Here is an 18,610-nt window from a genome sequence, read left to right as displayed (position 1 = left end):
GTTCCTGAGTAGGTAGTAAAGCGAAGGGCTGGCCATTGCTAGAAAAAAGACAGAATGTATGGACATGGCTACATGTGGGTGTGTATTTGTAGTAGAGGAAACTTGCAGAAACTTGTTCGGACTACTTCAGTTTTCTCAGTAAGTAGAAACAAGGTTATCCGCTGAGAGTAACAAAGGTGGAGAAAATACTAGAGGTTTCAGGCATGTATGAAACAGTCATCTCTGAGCAGGAGAAAAAATATCCATTTGGTAAGTGTGGTGTGACTGGCAGTCAACAGTATGAGCCCACTTCAAGTTAATCATCATGAATTTAAAGTAAGATCACTTAGCTTGCTTGTGCTGTTTTTCAATTAGCTGTGCCAGTATAGACATAAATAGCCAGACAGATTTAACCACTGTTAAATGGTTGTGGTTTCACTAAAGGACAATGAAGTGAGAGAAGGAAAAAAGGATCTGAGGGTAAATGCAAGAGTGATTATAATGATTAACCACAAAACAAAGTGGGTGCGGAGGAAACAAAAGATACAAACGGAAAATAATAATGCAAAAGTGGTAAGATCAGTGGGTCCTAGTGGGTAAAGGACTGCAAACATTCAAGAGTATTAGAGGAAGTAACCTGGAAACATAGGACGTAGTGCTGGAAGTAGATCACAAATGGACTCCAGTTAATAGGTGACAGCAAAGGAGGCAGTGGAAGTAATAAACAAGGTAGTATGGAGAATAAAAGGTAGAAGAGGCTAAGATATTGCGCCAGTCATCTAAATGAATAATCACCAAGAGTCCTGTGAATAGGGAATGGAGTAAATGTGGTGGTAGATAATCGCAGTAAGAAGTGGTAAGTGATCTAGAATGATTAACATGAGACTTAAGAGGATTTTTAAGGATCAGATAAATTTTTATCAGTTTTATAAAGCATGTAATGAAAACTTGAATATTAAAATTAAATTTGAAGTTAAATCTTTAAGAACTAATAATATTTACTTCCCTGAAGTCCAACAAACAATGACCTGCCCATTTAGTCAGTTCCCGATGATGGTGACAGACACAGGACTTCATGTTTTTATGTGACTTTTTTTTAATGGAGAAGTCTTCCTAAGTTGATTTTATCATCATGCTATTTTTTTTTTTTTTTACCAATTTAGAGAACAATACTTCAAGCCCATGTTTCATAAATTTAGTCTTACTGTAAATGTTAGGCTCCAGAATGTCCTCCAAACGTGATGATGCTATGACCCCACATCAAGCAGCTCAGGTGCTTCTAGGTCAGCACATCCAAATTATCCTACCCAGTTAAGTGAGTGAGTGTGTGAAGGATTCAGTCTAACACCATAAAATAGAACAAAATATCAATTGTAGTTTGAACCTGTGACTGTGACCAATGTAGTCAACTTTAACCAAATGAATTAACCAGTCATAATTTATGTGAAAATAATCCCTTACTAATCCCTGACTTAGTAAAATAAACATTTCTGTCCTGGGGATGTGGTGACTATAGATAATAATACTCTATGGTATATTTGGAAATTATTAAGAGAGTAGATCTTGGAAGTTCTCATCACAAGAGAAAAAGCTGTAACTATGTGTGGTGACTAGATATTAACTAGAATTGTTATGTTCATTTCACAACATATACGTATACCAAATTATTATGTTGTGCACCTGAGACTAATATAATGTTACAGGTTAATTATATCTGAGTTTTAAAAAATTTTAGCTTAGGGGTGCCTGGGTGGCTCAGTCGTTAAGCGTCTGCCTTCGGCTCAGGTCATGATCCCGGGATCGAGCCCCACTTGGGCTCCCTGCTCGGCAGGAGGCCTGCTTCCCCCTCTCCTGCTCCCACTGCTTGTGTTCCTGCTCTCGCTGTGTGTGTGTCTCTCTCTCTGTCAATTAAATAAATAAAAAATTAAAAAAAAATAAGATAAAAAATTCGGGGCGCCTGAGTGGCTCAGTCGTTAAGCGTCTGCCTTCGGCTCAGGTCATGATCTCAGGGTCCTGGGATCGAGCCCCACATTGGGCTCCTTGCTCGGCGGGAAGCCTGCTTCTCCCTCTGCCACTCTCCCTGCTTGTGTTCCTTCTCTCACTGTGTCTCTCTGTCAAAGAAATAAATAAAATCTTTAAAAAAAAAAGATAAAAAATTCTAGCTTAGTAAATGCCCATATAGGATTGTATCTGTACAGACAGGTGAATCGAGTTTTAAGAGTGGATCACAGCTATGATGGTCAAATTAGGAGTTTAAAAATCTTACCAACCACCACTAGAAGGAAAAGCTCATTTAACCAGAAATAGGTTATGTTTATATATGCCACTGGAAGCATTATCAGTAATATTAACATTAACAATGTGTTTGAATAAAGTCTCACAGTAAACGGGTATTTTATGGTTTCTTTTCTATTCAACTGAATAAGCAATAAACTCTACACAAAAAGTGCACATCTACTTGTGAAGATAAGGTTTGCCATGATGAAAACCTAATCTTCATTTTTTCCAACTGGATGAAGATGTGATTTTGCTTGATGCCGAGAGCAAAATTAAAGTTCTTAAGAACCAGAATGCCTGGGTATGACCTTAGACAAACTCTCATACCTCTCTGTGCCTTAAGTTTCCTCATTAGAAACAGGGATCATAATACCTACTCTACAGCATGCCTTCTCAATGAGGGTATACATGCTTCTGGGCGAGGTGTGGGTGAAAGAAAGCATTCTCCTTATTAATAAGACAATACACACATGCAGGGCATTAAAAAACAACAACAGTAAATCTGTGGTATTACCATTTCATGGGGGAGCGCACGATCGGGAGAAAACATCTAAAAAAGTTTGGGGCGGGGAGGATGACAACAATTAAAAAAAAAGGCTGAGAAGAGCAAAACAGGCAATATATGTAGAAGCATTCAGAGCCACGCCCACTCATTAAGTATTAGTTGAGAGTTCTTTTGACTCAAAGAAGAGAAAAATAATGGGTCTAAGTCAACCCTGGAATGCCAATTCCACGTCTCCCAAGCTACACTGTGATTTCAAAAGGGACCTCTGTTCTGAACACATAGTGACTTACGTGGCAGTGCAACAACTGATATGCAAGGAGTAGAACCATCGATACTCTGATCATCCTCAGAAGACAGACAAAGCCTTTTATGTGGAGGTTCAGTACTATCTTCTGAGTCTATTTCATCAGCTTCTAATGAAACAAAACAAAACAAAAATCTCAAAATCTTCAAACCAATGAGGAAAACCCACAATCTTCCAAAAAGTAACTGTAAGACAATCTTCTTATCAATTTGCTTAGTTAACCCAATTGTGCAAGGAGGACCCCAAACGGCACCGCCTTCTCTGTCCCCCGTGCAGAACCTCAGCTCCTCTGCTTCTGACAACAACTATGAGAAGAGAGGAGCCACTTTTTAAACATCACACTTCTGTGCTACTACCTGTCTTTCCAAATATTTCACATATTAAGACAAGGGCTGGTTATTTAAATCACTCACAAATATTTACTGAATGCCCACTATGTTCTGAGTGCTGGGAACAGAGCAATGACAGATACTCTTCCCTGTCTAGGAACTCACAGGGTAGAGGAGATGACTAAAGCACCCATTTCAAAATAGTGTTTTAAGAGCTATGCAGGTGGAATGAGGGGAGAGGCATCTAATTTAGACTCTGGGTGAAGGAAGGTTTCCTGGAGAAGGTGTCTTAAATTGTAAAGAACTTGAATGAACAGATGCCAGGGGTAATGATCATTCCTGGCACTAGGAATAATTATTTGCAGTGACAGTGAGGTATGAAAAGCTTAAGGTATGGAAGGAAAAAAAGCCAGCTGTGACTCGCTGGGACACAGATATATGCAATGTGGCAGGAAGCAAGGCTGGAAGGAAAGTGCAGAAGATACCCATCTCTGTACTGTACAAACCACAGGACACTTAACAGAACAAACAAACCAATCTTCCTACACTACTGAGTATCATGAGCAAGGTCATCAGCAGTTTGAAAGATGAATTCAGGCTGGGAGAAGCATTAAAAGGCTACTAGGGCCTCCCAGGTGAGAAATGAGACTCTGAATTAAGAAAGTGGGACTTGAGACAAAGGAAGCAATGGACTCAAGAAACAAAATACCATCAACAACTTTTCATGATGGAATGAACGTAGGAGATGAGAGAAGGGTTTATTCCTACCCACATTTATGATCTGGGTTACTAAGTAATGAAATTGACTGAGAAAGAGAACTGGGTCTGGGAATTTTGTAAAAGAATTCAGTTTGGAACATGTGAAATTTAAGGTGTCTATGAGAAACACAAAGAATTCAGAAAAAAGAAGTTTGAATCATTTTAATAGGTAGGTGGTAGTTAAAATCCCAAGTTTGAATAAAATAACCAGAAATTAAGTATTGAATGAGAGAAAAGAAGATAAAACCTAGGTTGAGCAAAGATAAACTTAGAGCAAAATAAAAAGTAAATACAAATAAGGAATAGGTAGAGAAGTGACAACAAAATCACAAGCCTCGAGGCTATGGAATCTTAATTGATTACAGATAATCACATTAAATCTTATTCAAAGATTCATGGAAAATCCTCTAACAGACTAGCAAAAAAATTGGCAGGACTACTTCTGTATTTTCTAATGTACTACATACACTGCAGGCACCAAATGATATCAAAGGGGAAGTATATTACAGTTAAATAATCATCTTTGTAGGCGCAACAGATTGTAGCTACGAGATTCAAAGTTCAAATTTATGGTAAATTTTAAAAATACAAAGGTATGTTAAAAAAATAAAAACATAAATTAAGGTTAATTCATGATCCAAAGAGATAACCCCCTTTTCTACTGTCCTAGCCTCAACTGTCTATCTGGGTGAAAGGGATCAAAGGTAACATGAAATCCAAAAATTCAAAAAGATCCACAATTCTATGTCAGCAAGTTCTCCTACCATTCTGAGGGCAATGAAGAATGAGGTTCCCGTCTGTGTCCTGAGTCAAAGTCACAGAGTTCACAGTTTCTACTGTTACTGTGTCAGAATCCTCTTCAACTGTGCTCATACTCAAATCTGTAGAACAGATTTCAGATTTAAAACATGATTTCCAAATATGAACATAAAGTAGCCTCCAACTTCCCCCTCCTCCCCACAAAAAAACCCACAATTTATACCAGCTCAACTGCAAGGACAGTTCAGACTTCAAAAATTGTCTTTCAAAAGGTTATACCCATTATTTAGAATGAGATGTAATAATCTGCAAGAATCTGACTTCTCTAATTAAAAGCCTATGGCATTTATTTTTTAAATAGACTTGGTTTTACCACATCCAGTGAAAATGACTGTTCCAAGTTGTCTTATCCATAAAATATGTCTTATTAGCAAAACTCTCACCACTATTTATTGGCAATTCTGTGATATATTCAAATAGATGTTTAACTTCAGATTCAGAAGATTCAGTAAACCTTGTAACTTAGAAATCTACGATAAATCTAATAATTATTTCTCCAAAACACTTTTTACAAGTATTTAAGCTCTATTATTATCTGAAAACTAAGAACACTACGGAATTATCCTCATGACGTTTTTTTCCATGATATTAAATAAGCGCATACATCCATCACTGACCAAACTGCTTTTTTAAATGGATATGGAGGTAGGCCTTCTTTTGGAATAGAGAATTGATTTTGTTTAAAGTGCCTTTACGGAGCGCCTGGGTGGCTCAGTTGGTTAAGCGACTGCCTTCGGCTCAGGTCATGATCCTGGAGTCCCAGGATTGAGTCCCGCATCGGGCTCCCTGCTCAGCAGGGAGTCTGCTTTCTCCCTCTGACCCTCCCCCGTCTCATGCTCTCTCTCTCTCAAATAAATAAATAAAACTTAAAATAAATAAATAAAGTGCCTTAACCTGCTATTTCACACATATATTATTTTCCTCTTGTTCAGACAAATCGAATGATCAGAGTCTCACAATACAATACCTCATGGTTGACAGGAGGAAATGTATTGAATTAAAATCAAGAGCCTGGTTGAAGTCTTTGGGGTGTACCTTATAATGTTCAACTAAGTTTTTCCCTCAATACTCAATTTTGGTCTTGTCCACACACTTTTTACCAACTAAATAATAGAGTCCATAAGCCTTAATGTATGTATACTAATCACTCAATATTTATTTGGCTCCTATCCACAGCATATTAGTCTGTTCACGTATTTACCATTTATTCAAGTGCGTTTTCCCTTGGCAGAAAAACTTAAAACTACTGACATTCACATGGTAAAGATCCAATGATTCACTCAGGTTTTACTATACAAATTACTGTTTTAATGGACAACGGTCATTTTACAGTAATAAAGATGAAATTCCCCAAATTAAAGATAAATAGAAATCATGATCTAGTTATCACCAAAATTTGCAAAACACAGGTGAAGTCCTCGGAACAAATGCAGGCTTACCTAGAAAATAGATGGATCAGGTATAGCCCTTCCCACAGAATCAAGTCGCCTTCCCTTAGACACCAGCATCACTTTCATGTTATCCAGATTGCTTCTCTCCCATATTCCTACCTCTGCAACACTCTGAAAAAGTAACAGCATTACACAATAAGGCTTAAATAAGAACAATCATATTCTATTGGTATGTTCATGACACTCTAGCCTCAAGCCTGTGATGTCTCAACTAGAAAAAGACAAAAACCAAAATTCTTTTCTAAATAGACCTTTTAGAAATCAAATCAGCCTTTGAAAGTATTCCCCAATGAAAGGCAGAAATGAGATCTTGTACCTATTAAGTTAGTTTATAGGAAGATTCTCAACCCAAGTTGTCCCTCAACAGGCAAATATTCTCAGAAAAAAAAAAGAGGTTCAAGTATGCTACTGGCTCTATGAACTGCAGACAAGAGTACATGCAACCTAATCCAGGGTGTAGAGTACCACAAATACTACCAGTAACTATATTTTTTTCTTTAGGTAATTTACTAACACCTCCTTATACATTATACTGTATTTCATCTTAAAGCATTAGAAACTATATCATATCTGTGAACAATCCTGCCTCCGGATCTGTGGGAAAAAAAGAAACCCTAAACAAAGAAAAGATAAATTGTAAGCAAGCTCCTGAATCCAATGTGAAACTTACAAAATCAGAAGTGTTTTTTAAAGGTTTCTTTCAATAAACTCCCTATAATCCCAAAGGGTCATCCAAAGAATCAAGAAGTTCAGCACGTTTTGAGATTTAAGGGGTATTTCAGCAAAAGCTAACAGCTGAAATTTCCATTTTAGCAGTGTTCTAATTAGAACTCCTTTCTCCAGGATGGTTATATTTTGAGAATTGCTATACATAAGTAAGTCTGCAGTGAAAAGGTACAGATTCTGCTAGAGAAACCTTCAGTCAGCTATTAGATTTCATGTTGTTCTTATTTCTAATCCATTAAATTTTCTCAAAAGGCTGGTTAGAAGATGCAGAAGATGGAGAAATTCAATGTTAAAAAAACTCATCCATAAACTTACCAAAAGCAGAGTTCACTCTCTTTGGTGTGTGTGTGTTTGTAAATGTGTATACACTACAGTGTATAAGCAAATTTATATCCTGCTTTTTAGAGTTTATTCATATTAAAAAGTATGATGAAACCAAGCTAGGTTATCTAACTGAAGTTTTCGGTATCACGTAAAACTTACACCACATAAAAAACATGACATTATTTAATAACTGCCCCATCACTGGACATTTGTGTTGTTCCTAATTTTTCATTTCCTTAAAACATACTGAAACATTTATACACTCTATTTCCTTAAACAGTATTAACTAATGGAAATTATTACATAAAAGAATATGACAAAATTTAGAACTTTTTTTTTAAAAGATTTTATTTGAGAGAGAGAGAGTGCACAAGCGAGAGCATAAGAGCAGGGTGAGAGGCAGAGGGGAGAAGCAGACTCCCCACTGAACAGGAAGCCTGATGCAGGGCTCGATCCCAGGACCCTGGGATCATGACCTGAGCCTAAGGCAGACACTTAACTAAGCCACCCAGGCGTCCCAAAATTGAGAACTCTTAAGTCACACTGAGACAGGGAAACTGTAAGGGACCTCATGAAAAAAAAAAAAAAGCTATTCTTTTTTCTTTGTTCCTTTTCCTGCTTCTAATTTTGTTAGGACCTGCACCCCCACATTATACATGCCTTAATGTATGTCCTCCTTGTAAAGGTCAAGGAGTTAATGATTTCTTTGAAGACTTCCAGCACAACTGATAACATCTAAGGAGTGGCCAGATGAGGTCCTCGTGAATGTTTTCCAAGACCACAGACTCTGAACACCCAGATGCCAAGACCCCAGGCTCCAGGGCCATTAAGTGACTTGAGGAGGACATCTGAGCACTAGTCCTTGTTTGACCAGTTCCTGGAGGCCTGAGAGGACATGTACACCAGACCACTGTCCTTAGTAATAACTCCAGACCAGCAAAGATGAGACTCATGCCCGTTTTCCTTTGAGTCTCCCAGACCATCTGTCAGTATCTGCTCCCTTCTATATATTCATTCAACTCCGCTCTCACTTCTTGCTGCCTTGAGTTTTATTTCCATCCTGTGGGAAGCCTAGAACCCCCTTGGCTGGTCCTGTGGGACCCCTCTGAGTCCTCAGGCCTGGCCTGCCTGCATTAATACTGCAATCAGTTTTCCAGGAAGATTGTTTGAATTTATATCCAAACCAGTGAGGTTCTTGGCAACCTTTCTTTTTTAAGAAAGAAAGCACAAAACAAAAAAACAGCATAAGAGCTCATTTGATAGGTGCAAAGTAGTCACTGGTTTAGCGTTTTAATCAATTTCATCAGGACCCAAATTAATCTAAAACTAAGAAAAAAATAAAGGTAGATTTAAGACAATATGGAGATATGGTGAGATAATAATACCAGAAAAAAGGAGTCCAAAATAGCTAGCTGAAATAAAGTATTTAATCCTTGAAAACCTGTATTGGTTACTGGTAATCCTATGCAGTGTACTAGCTTTAAATCAGAAATCTAGGTTCATTTTTAAAAATTCGGCAGCTCATGTTTGAGACTAGTAAGCGGTTCTAAGGTGCTTGGCAAATTAACAAGCATATCTGTTCAATGAACAAATATTTATCACTTACCGACTATATATTAGGCACTCTCTAGGCACTGGGGATGTGGTGCCCCCCCCCCTTTTTAACTGTCTCTTTAGATATGCTCTCGACTCACTTTCCTGAGGTCTTCCCCACTGTAGTTAGAGCTAGGAGGTCAGTGTATTTATTAATATTTAAGAAACTAATCTGGTTTTATTTTAAATTTATTTTTAATAGGTAACACATTTACATAGTTCAAAATTCAAAAGATAAAGGTGGTTATACAGTGAAGTCTGCTTCCTGCTCCAGGTCCCTAGTCACCCGGTCCCCCTCCCTCTATAGGTAAACTGTTAGCAATTTCTCAGACTTCCTTCCAGCTATTTTATACATATGTAAGTCAATACAGCTCTTCTTGCTACACATACTCTTTTTACAGAAATAGTATCATACTACCAACACTGAACAGTACCTCAACGGCTACTTTCCAGTGCTTCAGCAAGATGAGGAGACACTACTGCAAGCATGTGACTGCAAGCTACCGAACTGATTAATAATAGCGAAGTCCCTAAAGTGGGACCTGCTGTGGCCTGCTGCAGGAAGAGAACCACCAAAAACCAAAAGAACAATACAGCAGCCAGTATGGCAGAGGCTTTCCATAAAGGAGAGTAGCTGAATGGAAGGTTGGAGATGAAGACAGGGGTAGGTCTCACAAGGCCTTACCATTCCTTGGATGGTTTTCAGTTGGGGAATATAATTTACATTTTTAAAAGATCACTTAGACTGCAGTATGAAAAATGGATAAGTAAGTCATGAAGACAAGCTGCTGTCCGAGAGGATTCTCGTTTGGACTGCTGACGGCAGCCAACAGAGGGTATATTTTGGAGCAGTGTGGACAGGATCTGAATGAAGAGAAGGACACGAAGGGAAGGGGAGCTAGCTCAAGCTGATTCGTGGGCTTTTGGCTTGAACAGCTGATTGAGTCTGGGGGCACTCAGATATATATTGTCTTTTTATTACTATTACGATGAACGATTAACGTTGTAAGGCATTCAAACGAAGAGATCACACTGACAGCTGGAAGCTGGAATTCAACAAGGACTAGACATATCAAGACAAACAAATGGCATGCACCCACATTTTTTAAAGATTTATTTATTTACTTTGGGGGGGGCAGGGTAAAGGAAGAGGGAAACAGAAAGTCTCAAGCAGACTCTGACCTGAGCGCAGAGCCCAAATGGGGCTCAATCTCATAACCCTGAGCTGAAACCAAGAGTCATGAGCTTAACCCACTGCACCACCCAGGAGCCCTGGCAAATAATTTTTAAACATAGTATCACCCAGAGAGGTTAGATAAGACAGCCTAGATTCCAGTTCTACAGCAGACTTGCACAGCTGGAAATCAATCTAGAGCAGACTCAAACAGCTGGAAATCAATCTAGAGCAGACTCGAACAGCTGGAAATCAATCTAGAGCAGACTCGAACAGCAGAAATCAAGCTATGCAGAAACAAGCAAAGGAGACTGAAAATTTCCAGCTAGTGATGCAGAAGGAAAACTAAGGTGTTAATCAAGAGACACAAAGAGTGTTTTTCAAGGAGCATTAAGTAGGCAACCGTGTTAACAGAGAAGTAAGATGATGGAGAGGTGACTATTTGATCTGTCAATATGGAGAACACTGGTGGCCTTAAAAGTACCTGAAGTACACTGGGGACAGCAGCCCTATTGGAATACGTAGAGAATTGAAAGTAGGGAGACAAGACAAACAACAGGTCTTTTATGAGGTTTGGTTTTCAGGGCAAGTGACAGTACTAGCTACAGTAATGTCTAGAGAGCTGTTATTTAGAAAAGCACATCTGTATTGATAGGACTATGAGAGTGCCTAAGGAATGTTGGTGAATAAACGTGTGATAGTAAGGTACAAAGCTGGGTATTTTATTGCCTTCCATTCTAATTCATTAAACACGAAACTATGCTTAACTTCTGGACCTGTTCCTTATTTGGTTTATCAGGGAAATGTATCAGAAAGATACATCAACTTTTTAGTCTTCTTTTGTACTGTCATCAGCCTACTGAGGTCTTCCCTTTATTCTCTGTAAAGGGTTATACCGTATGTACTATCTTTATACTAACTAGAAACAAGAGGAAAAAAATTTTAACAGCCATTTTAACTGGTGAAATGGCTTTTTAGCACGTTTCCACCCATCACTTGGTAGCTATCTTGAACAGCAACAGTATACTAATAAAATCAAGAAAAGAACACATGAAATGTGACCTAAAAGATTTATAATGAAATACATCCACACTTAAATGAGAAATATATTTGTCTTCACTTAGAACTCCCAATGAATGAAAACTCTATTTAACGTAGGACAAAAGAACAACTCTGGATCTGGTACTTAATACAGAATTTAATTAAAGAAGTGAATCCTTCATCCTACTTCATTCCAGTATTGATGTGAAGTTCTTATTCAATGGATTATCTTAGACTGGTAGTTCCATCAACTAAATCTACATACAGGCATAACTCATTTTATTACACTTCACAGACACTAAGTTTTTTAATACAGTGAAGGTTTATGGCAACCCTGCGTTAAGCAAGTCTATTGGTACTGCCAAGAGCATTTGCTCACTTTGTGTTTGTGTCACATTTTGGTAATTCTCAAACTATTTTCAACTTTTTCATTATTACAGTTGACCCTTGAACAACACAGGTTTGAACTGCCTGTGTCCACTTATATGTGGATTTTTTACAATACAGTACTGTAAATGTATTTTCTCATTTTTTTCTCTAGTTTATTGTAAGAATATATGATAGGTGTAACATACAAAATATATGTTACTTGACTGTTATTGGTAAGGCTTCTGGTCAGTAGTAAGCTATTAGTTTTTGGGGAGTCAAAAGCTATACAGGGATTTTCAACTGCCCAGGGGGCCACCTCCCCTAAGCACCCAACAACTGTATATTGGTTGTGGTGATCTGCGATCAGTGCTTAAGACTAAGTGAAAGGTCAGATAATATCTTTTATTTCTTAATTAACTTACGCACATTGGTTCTGACATGCTCTTGCATGCTTTTAAATGAACTAAAGTATAAATATAACTTGTATACACCCTGAGAACCAAAAAAATTCATTTGACTTGTTTTATTGCAATCTTTGCTTTATTGCAGTGTCTGGGAATGAACTTGCAGTATCTCTAAGGTAGGCCTTTAATGGTCCTAATTTTCCAAGTGAAGTGTCAAGCATGTTCCAAAAACTACAACCAAAACTGGCTTTTCTTTCTAGTTTGGAATCTAGTTTTGTAGATAAATTTGTCTGTTTCTGAACAGTCCCAAGTGTGGGAGGGTATATTTTAGCGGAGATCATGAAAAGCACAGGAGCTAAAAGTTGCTGACCCTACAAGTTTGGAGTCGGGATTCTACACTGAAAGATGTGGTAAGACTAAGCATTCAGTATTATAAGATACTTTTAATACGGGGAAATCAAGCAAGCTACAGAACGTGTAACCCTAGAATTTTATTGGATGAGTTGACTGAAAAACACTGAGATGCAAGGTTTCTGGGGTAATTCAACTAAAAAGTCAGTAAGGCCACATTTAATTTTTAGATGTCTTTTCTTAAACCAATGTAAGAAAAGTTATTCATATATTCCTCTGTAACATTTTGTGATGATCTTCCAAACATACTGTTCCATCTTTTAGAACTTTGTTTTTCTGCACTTATTAGGACTATTTTCCAATACTTCCACTTATTCTTCCAAAGCATTTTTAATGGGTACATGGTATCTAAATTTATCTAACCACTGTCCTGTAAATGAACATTTTTGTTTGAGGTTGTGCTATTACAAAGACCCCATGATGACCACCACCATACCTATCATTGCATATTAACTAATGCCTTAGGAAATGCTTTTAAGTGGATTTCCTCAGTAATATGTAATAAAAAATTTAAAGATATGTTTTAAGATATTTTAAAAGAATACAACTCTTTGCTAATTAGAACGTCTTAGTGGAAGAGAATAAGTAACAAGTGCCTATATCCTGAACATGGGTACACAGATCGTTGGCAGAATAGAAAGCTGCGAATACTGGTTTTATTCAAGAGAGGAATAGGGACACTTCACACTGAGGTTGAATGCTTTGTACAGTGATTCCAGGCCCCTGGGGATTTGCTCTTCTATAGACTTTGTGGAAAAGTTTGAGAAGCAAAGCTATAAATGAACATAAAGCATACTAAAGGTAGGTAAAAGCATACTAAGGTAACTAATGATCCTAATAGCTTAGTTTTAAGATGGCAAAATATGACTACACACTGAGTCAAAAAAATTGTTTGTGGAGTTTATTATAAAAGGCTTTAGTTGCTTAAGATGTTGATTTCAACTACCAACTACTTTTTTCTTAAATTTTATTTATTTGAAAGAAGAGACTGAGCCAGAGAGAGCGCGCGCGCGCGCACAAGCTGGGGGAGAGGCAGAGGGAGAGGCAGAAGCAGACTCCTCATTGAGCAGGGAGCCCTATGCAGGGCCCAATCCACAGGACCTGGGATCATGACCTGAGCAGAAGGCAGACCCTTAATTGACTGAGCCACCCAAGCACCCCCAATTAACCAACTACTGAAAAACAATGTTATTATCAAAGAGAATTAGTTGGCAGTATGGTTCATTTCAAGGTGCATTTCATACCTGGTTTGACAATAAAACCATATTGCTGATTAAAAAGAGACCATTTTTCACCCAGTGCATGATTTAAGAATTTATAATGTATATTTGGCTACATTTAAAAATTTTATCCATTCAAAACCGAGCACTTTATGCAAGGCACCATTAGAAGCTCTTTAAATGGAAATACATCAAATTATCACCAGAGTCCTCTGATTTACACTGAAGTTTATTTTTAAAGCACACTTTCTTGACAGAGACTAACATACACATAGGCAGTAAATAAACATAATAAGCATTTCTTTTGCTACATAGTATGTGACGGTAAATAATGATTAGTGTTGACAACCCAGGGCTTGGAAGAATGGCCTGACAAGTTTTATTTTAAAAAAAATAAAATAAAAACTGTTCATAAAGGGATCTCTAGTGTGCTTTTTCCTGACAACTTCTTTTGGGAATTCTGTCCTGGAATGGGGTATCCTTCCACAAACTTGAAGCAGCAGACATGATAAACAGGTTCCTTCTTCTAGTTATCTTTACGGAATCCAATCAAAATCAAAACCTATTTGTGATTTCTATTACAAGAATTCTCTTCACAAAAGGGAAAAAAAGGTGGGGGGAGGGAATGATATGAAAGCAAACAAATGCCACGTTTAATAAATCTATCATTTAACACAGCAATAGGTTCATAACTTTCTCAGGTCATTTCCCATCACTTGAGAATAAAAAGAGCTTTGGAACTGAAATTGCAAAGCACTTAGAGGTACACCAATCCCTAAGCAAACCTTTTATATGGAAAAAAAGTGTTAGAGATTAGGGTAGTAAAAGAAGATTGACTATTTAAAAATAAAACTCCATTTTGAGAAGCAAAGCATCCCATCTTAAATAAGTAGCCTCTAAGACAAAAAAAAAAAGACAACTCTTCAACTTCATTGTTGTTCTAAAGTTTTGCTGTCCCTGGAACGGTTATAAATGTGTGTTCAATATGATCTAGGAGCTCAATACTTTAAAAAACACTTCCCAACCCTCCTAAATTTTTAACATCTATGTGCCAGGTTGTAAATCCCTAGGGATGCTAGTGTTTCACATTAGTGTATTCATCCTCACAGGTGTTAACTTTAAGCCAATGTACTTAATGGAGCACGACAAAAGCAACTGTTTATAATTAATGTGAAGTTATTGTCAGAACACACAACTTTATTACAACATTAATAAAAACCAGCGTCTGTAGATGTTAGAGAGATAAATGAATAAAAGGAAAAGCTTTTGTTGTTTGTATTTCAATACTAACTAGCAATATCTAACCTTACAAATAAGGCTTATCTCTCCCATTGCCTTGGGGTGAAATCACATAAACTTGCTCTGTCTGAAAACAAAGAAACCAACCAACCGACCCTTAAAAAAGGGGGGGGGGGACTTAAAGATTCAAGAGGACATCTGCCTTCTTTTGATATAATTTTCTATTAGTAACCATTTCCCAACCATACTCTGCTTTCAAAGATCAAATCCTAACTCCAAAACGTTCTTGTGATTGCTTCCCCTCAAAATATTTCTTAAGACCTGAACGTTCTGTGGAAAATACTTATACAGCATATATTTATTCGTCTAACTGCTTAAGTACGAACTTGAAGTTCTAAGCAAGTATGCAATGCCCAGTACTTACTGATTAACTGCAGATGAAAACAGGGCAATAGCATTTTGGCTCCACCATCTAGCTCAACTCCAATCAAATAAAGAGATTCACGCAGAAAATGCAGATTCTAGATCAGTCCCAAAAAGCCTATTTTGGGGTGAGCCTATTAACTAAAATAGTAAAAACAAAACAAAACAAAAAACTAGCTTCTTGGTGGCACATTAAGTTTGTGGAAGTAATAATAATGAGATAAACATGAAACATCTTTTTCATAACTGTAAATTTTTCCAGACAAATTCAAGCTACTTATTGTCCCTGGTGAACGAAAAATTCTCACACCAAATTTTTCTCAAACAGCCTGACAATTTTTTTACAAGGTTAAGGAACTGCATTTTAATTTTTTCCGAAATCTTAATTAAATTTCTGAATCTTAACCTAATTAATGCGCTCTTATCACTACGCCACCATAGTAAAACGCTGTTTTTGGTATTTATCGCCACATAATCTTTAAATGTTAAAGTGGTGGTAATTACTCAAATTACTAAGAAACAAAACAGTAATACTAAAAAGATTATTAGAAGCAACTTGAAAGCCGGCTCAAAGAAAGAATCTTAACGGAAAAACATGAAAACCTTTAACTGAAAAAGAAAAAACGATTTCCCGTTTGTAAAACTTTCAACACAATGGAAGAGTATTTTCTTACTTGGACTGGAGCTTAAAAGCTATAAATGGTTAATCGCCTTGCACGAATTAAAAATAAAGATATAATTAGTAAAAGATAAAAAAATTCGAAATGGTATTATTCTATGCTTAAAACATTGCATATTTGAAAGACCCTACAGACTGAATTTTGTCGGATGTCCCAACAAGCAGCCTCGCCTACTGTCAGGAGGTACACGACGATGAATCAAGTTACAAGAAAAGCAACCACACACCGAATTTGAATTTCCAGATTCAAACACGGAAAGGGAGAGAGAGTCCTGACTTACATTTCATGTAATTATCACCCTCTCCTTACCTTCACCGAGTATTTTTATTGTAAAAACAGATGCTGTATCATTCAACTGCATAGAGCGGCACCTGGCCACCCCACTCTCAAATCTACGCCAGAGACTGGGTCAAAACAAAGTCCATTTTAAAGGACAAGATTAAAAAATTTAAAAACTTCCTCAGAACTCAGCAAAATATGACAATTACTACTTTGCAGACGCCTTTTACGGTTCTCTGCTCGACTAGGACACTCTCCCCGCAGTCAGTGCTAGTCCTTTTTAAGAGAGGCTGACAGAGATAACTACGGCCAGCAACCTCGATTGCCTCTGCATGGGCCATGAATAGCAGAGCTAGAACGAACCCCAAAAGATGGAAGAGTCTAAGACGCAAACAAGGTAAAAGGAAAAAAAAGGGGAGGGGGGAAACGAGACCCGCCCAACTCTCTCAAGCCCACCTCTCCTTCACTGGACTACATAAAACCGAAAAGGTAACAAAAAGCAAACAAACAAACAAACAAAAAAGGAACACCACGAGAAAGCAACTAAGGCTTCATTACTCTCCGCATTCTCGGGTCCAATTCTCTACCGAAGCTCCCGGCCCACCCCACCCCCAGGGGTCCCGGCGCCATTTAGCTCCTCCGAAGCAGCCGCCATTTTCCGCCCCCGCCGGATCGCTGCTGCGCCTCAGCGGCCGCTCTCTACGCCACTCTGTAGCCCGAGCCACCGCCGCGGGTCGGGCCCTGAGAGGGAGGCCCTGGCCTGAGCGTGCGGGGACGGCAGCTTCAGCATCATGAAGGCCCAGCTCCGACCCCGCCCGCAGTGCCCAGTTGCCCACAGCCTGCGCCGGTCGGCGGGAACAGGCTGGCAGCAAGGGGGCCGGACAGGCTCCACTGGGCGGAGCGGCCCTGGCGGCGGTTGGGACCTGAAGGTTCCATCGCACTTACTTCCTGTTTTGGGTCCGGGCACTTTGGAAGAACCAGGATGGAGGCTCCAAAAAATACCAGGATGGAGGAAGCAGCAACGGGCAAGAGTGGCTGCAGCTGGAGTGAGCGAGCGCGACGAGCCACCGGAAACGGAGCTACGACCGCGCCCCGCCCCTAGCCCCCGCTCGCTCCCCCTCCCGCTCTCCTCTCCCTTGGGACTGCTCTGCGTGTTGACTGCTCGCGTCACTTCCGGCCCAGTCCGAGCGCTGAAAAAAAGTCCCGGGTTAACGGAGCTTCGGGGACCCGTCTGTGTGGCGTTTGTTTGTGATCCGCTTCTCTTCTCTCTACCTACTAGGAAAGCTCGGTACCGACGATTCCGCTGCTGATGCTGTAAAGGAGGCCCATCTTTCTTTGGCGTAACTGTGGTGTTTCTGGCTCGGGGAGCAGTTGGGCCCAGCTGGCCGAGTTTCAGAAATTCGCCAGGCTCCAGAGCGGATACACCCAGGCGTGGAACGGAATGAGAGCCTTGTCTAGATGAAAAAAAGCCGGGAATTACCTCTGGCCCCTCACAGTTTGCATTGCCGTAGGCGCTTTGGGCCTGTGATGCAGTTCTGGTCAAAAGTTGTCCTCTGTGAGCGTAGCAAGATGCTACTCTAGTGCACAGTCCGTCTTTTTTTTTTTTTTTCTTTTTTTCAAGATTTTATTTATTTGAGAGAGAGAGAATGAGAGGTAGAGAGCATGAGAGGGAAGAGGGTCAGAGGGAGAAGCAGGCTCCCCGCCCAGCAGGGAGCCCGACGGGGACTCGATCCCGGGACTCCAGGATCATGACCTGAGCCGAAGGCAGTCGCTTAACCAACTGAGCCACCCAGGCGCCCTAAGGCCCAGTCTGTCTTAAAGCACTGTCTTTTCTAAGCCAGCTGCCCTTCAATTACGTGGGAAACTTTTAGAAAGGACCAATGGTCGGGCCTATTCCCTAGACCAGTCTTTCAGAAGCTCCGTGAGACCCTGGCAGAGATTGTGTTTTTAAGAGTTTCGAGTTTGAAAATCTTAATGGTGGAGTGGTCCGAACCTGTTACAACTGTATGATTCCGATCTCGTTTTACTTCTTTATAAAACTAGATTTATTGTAGTCTTTCTGTCCTGAGATGACAGAAGTTATCAAAGTTAGACTTGACTAATGTTCTTGCTTCCAACAACTATGTGTAGACTCCCACTACGTTGTCACAAGGGGAATGTAGTCCGTCTCAGTCGTAAAGGTCAAAAAAAGGCTATGGAGAATGTGATTATGCACTCCCGAATTGGTCTTAAGTAGCTAATGAGGTTAATAATGCTTAGTAATCCCCCCCCCCCGCCATTATTTAAGCATGTTTTGATTTTTCT

At 39.1% G+C, this 18,610-nt stretch overlaps 1 protein-coding gene across 2 annotated transcripts in view; it reads right to left on the bottom strand.

The window, feature by feature from the left end:
- Window positions 1-17,361, bottom strand: part of DMTF1 (cyclin D binding myb like transcription factor 1) — a 43,775-nt gene extending 26,414 nt beyond the window's left edge. The window contains exons 1-4 of one of the 2 annotated variants that reach the window (XM_028119944.2): window positions 17,252-17,361; window positions 6,412-6,534; window positions 4,918-5,034; window positions 3,052-3,174 (exon numbers count right to left, since the gene is read on the bottom strand). In XM_028119944.2, the coding sequence (XP_027975745.1) occupies window positions 3,052-3,174; window positions 4,918-5,026 (232 nt within the window). In that variant the 5' untranslated portion in view covers window positions 5,027-5,034; window positions 6,412-6,534; window positions 17,252-17,361. The remainder of the gene's footprint in view (window positions 1-3,051; window positions 3,175-4,917; window positions 5,035-6,411; window positions 6,535-17,251) is intronic. The other variant, XM_028119950.2, reaches the window with a different exon arrangement.
- Window positions 17,362-18,610: the final 1,249 nt, after the last annotated feature.

This window comes from Eumetopias jubatus, unplaced genomic scaffold (assembly GCF_037043125.1).
Source record: "Eumetopias jubatus isolate StellerSeaLion01/CBP00866 unplaced genomic scaffold, mEumJub1_p1.0 scaffold_14, whole genome shotgun sequence".
Taxonomy (NCBI): domain Eukaryota; kingdom Metazoa; phylum Chordata; class Mammalia; order Carnivora; family Otariidae; genus Eumetopias; species Eumetopias jubatus.
This window is presented reverse-complemented; position numbering and strand designations above follow the sequence as displayed.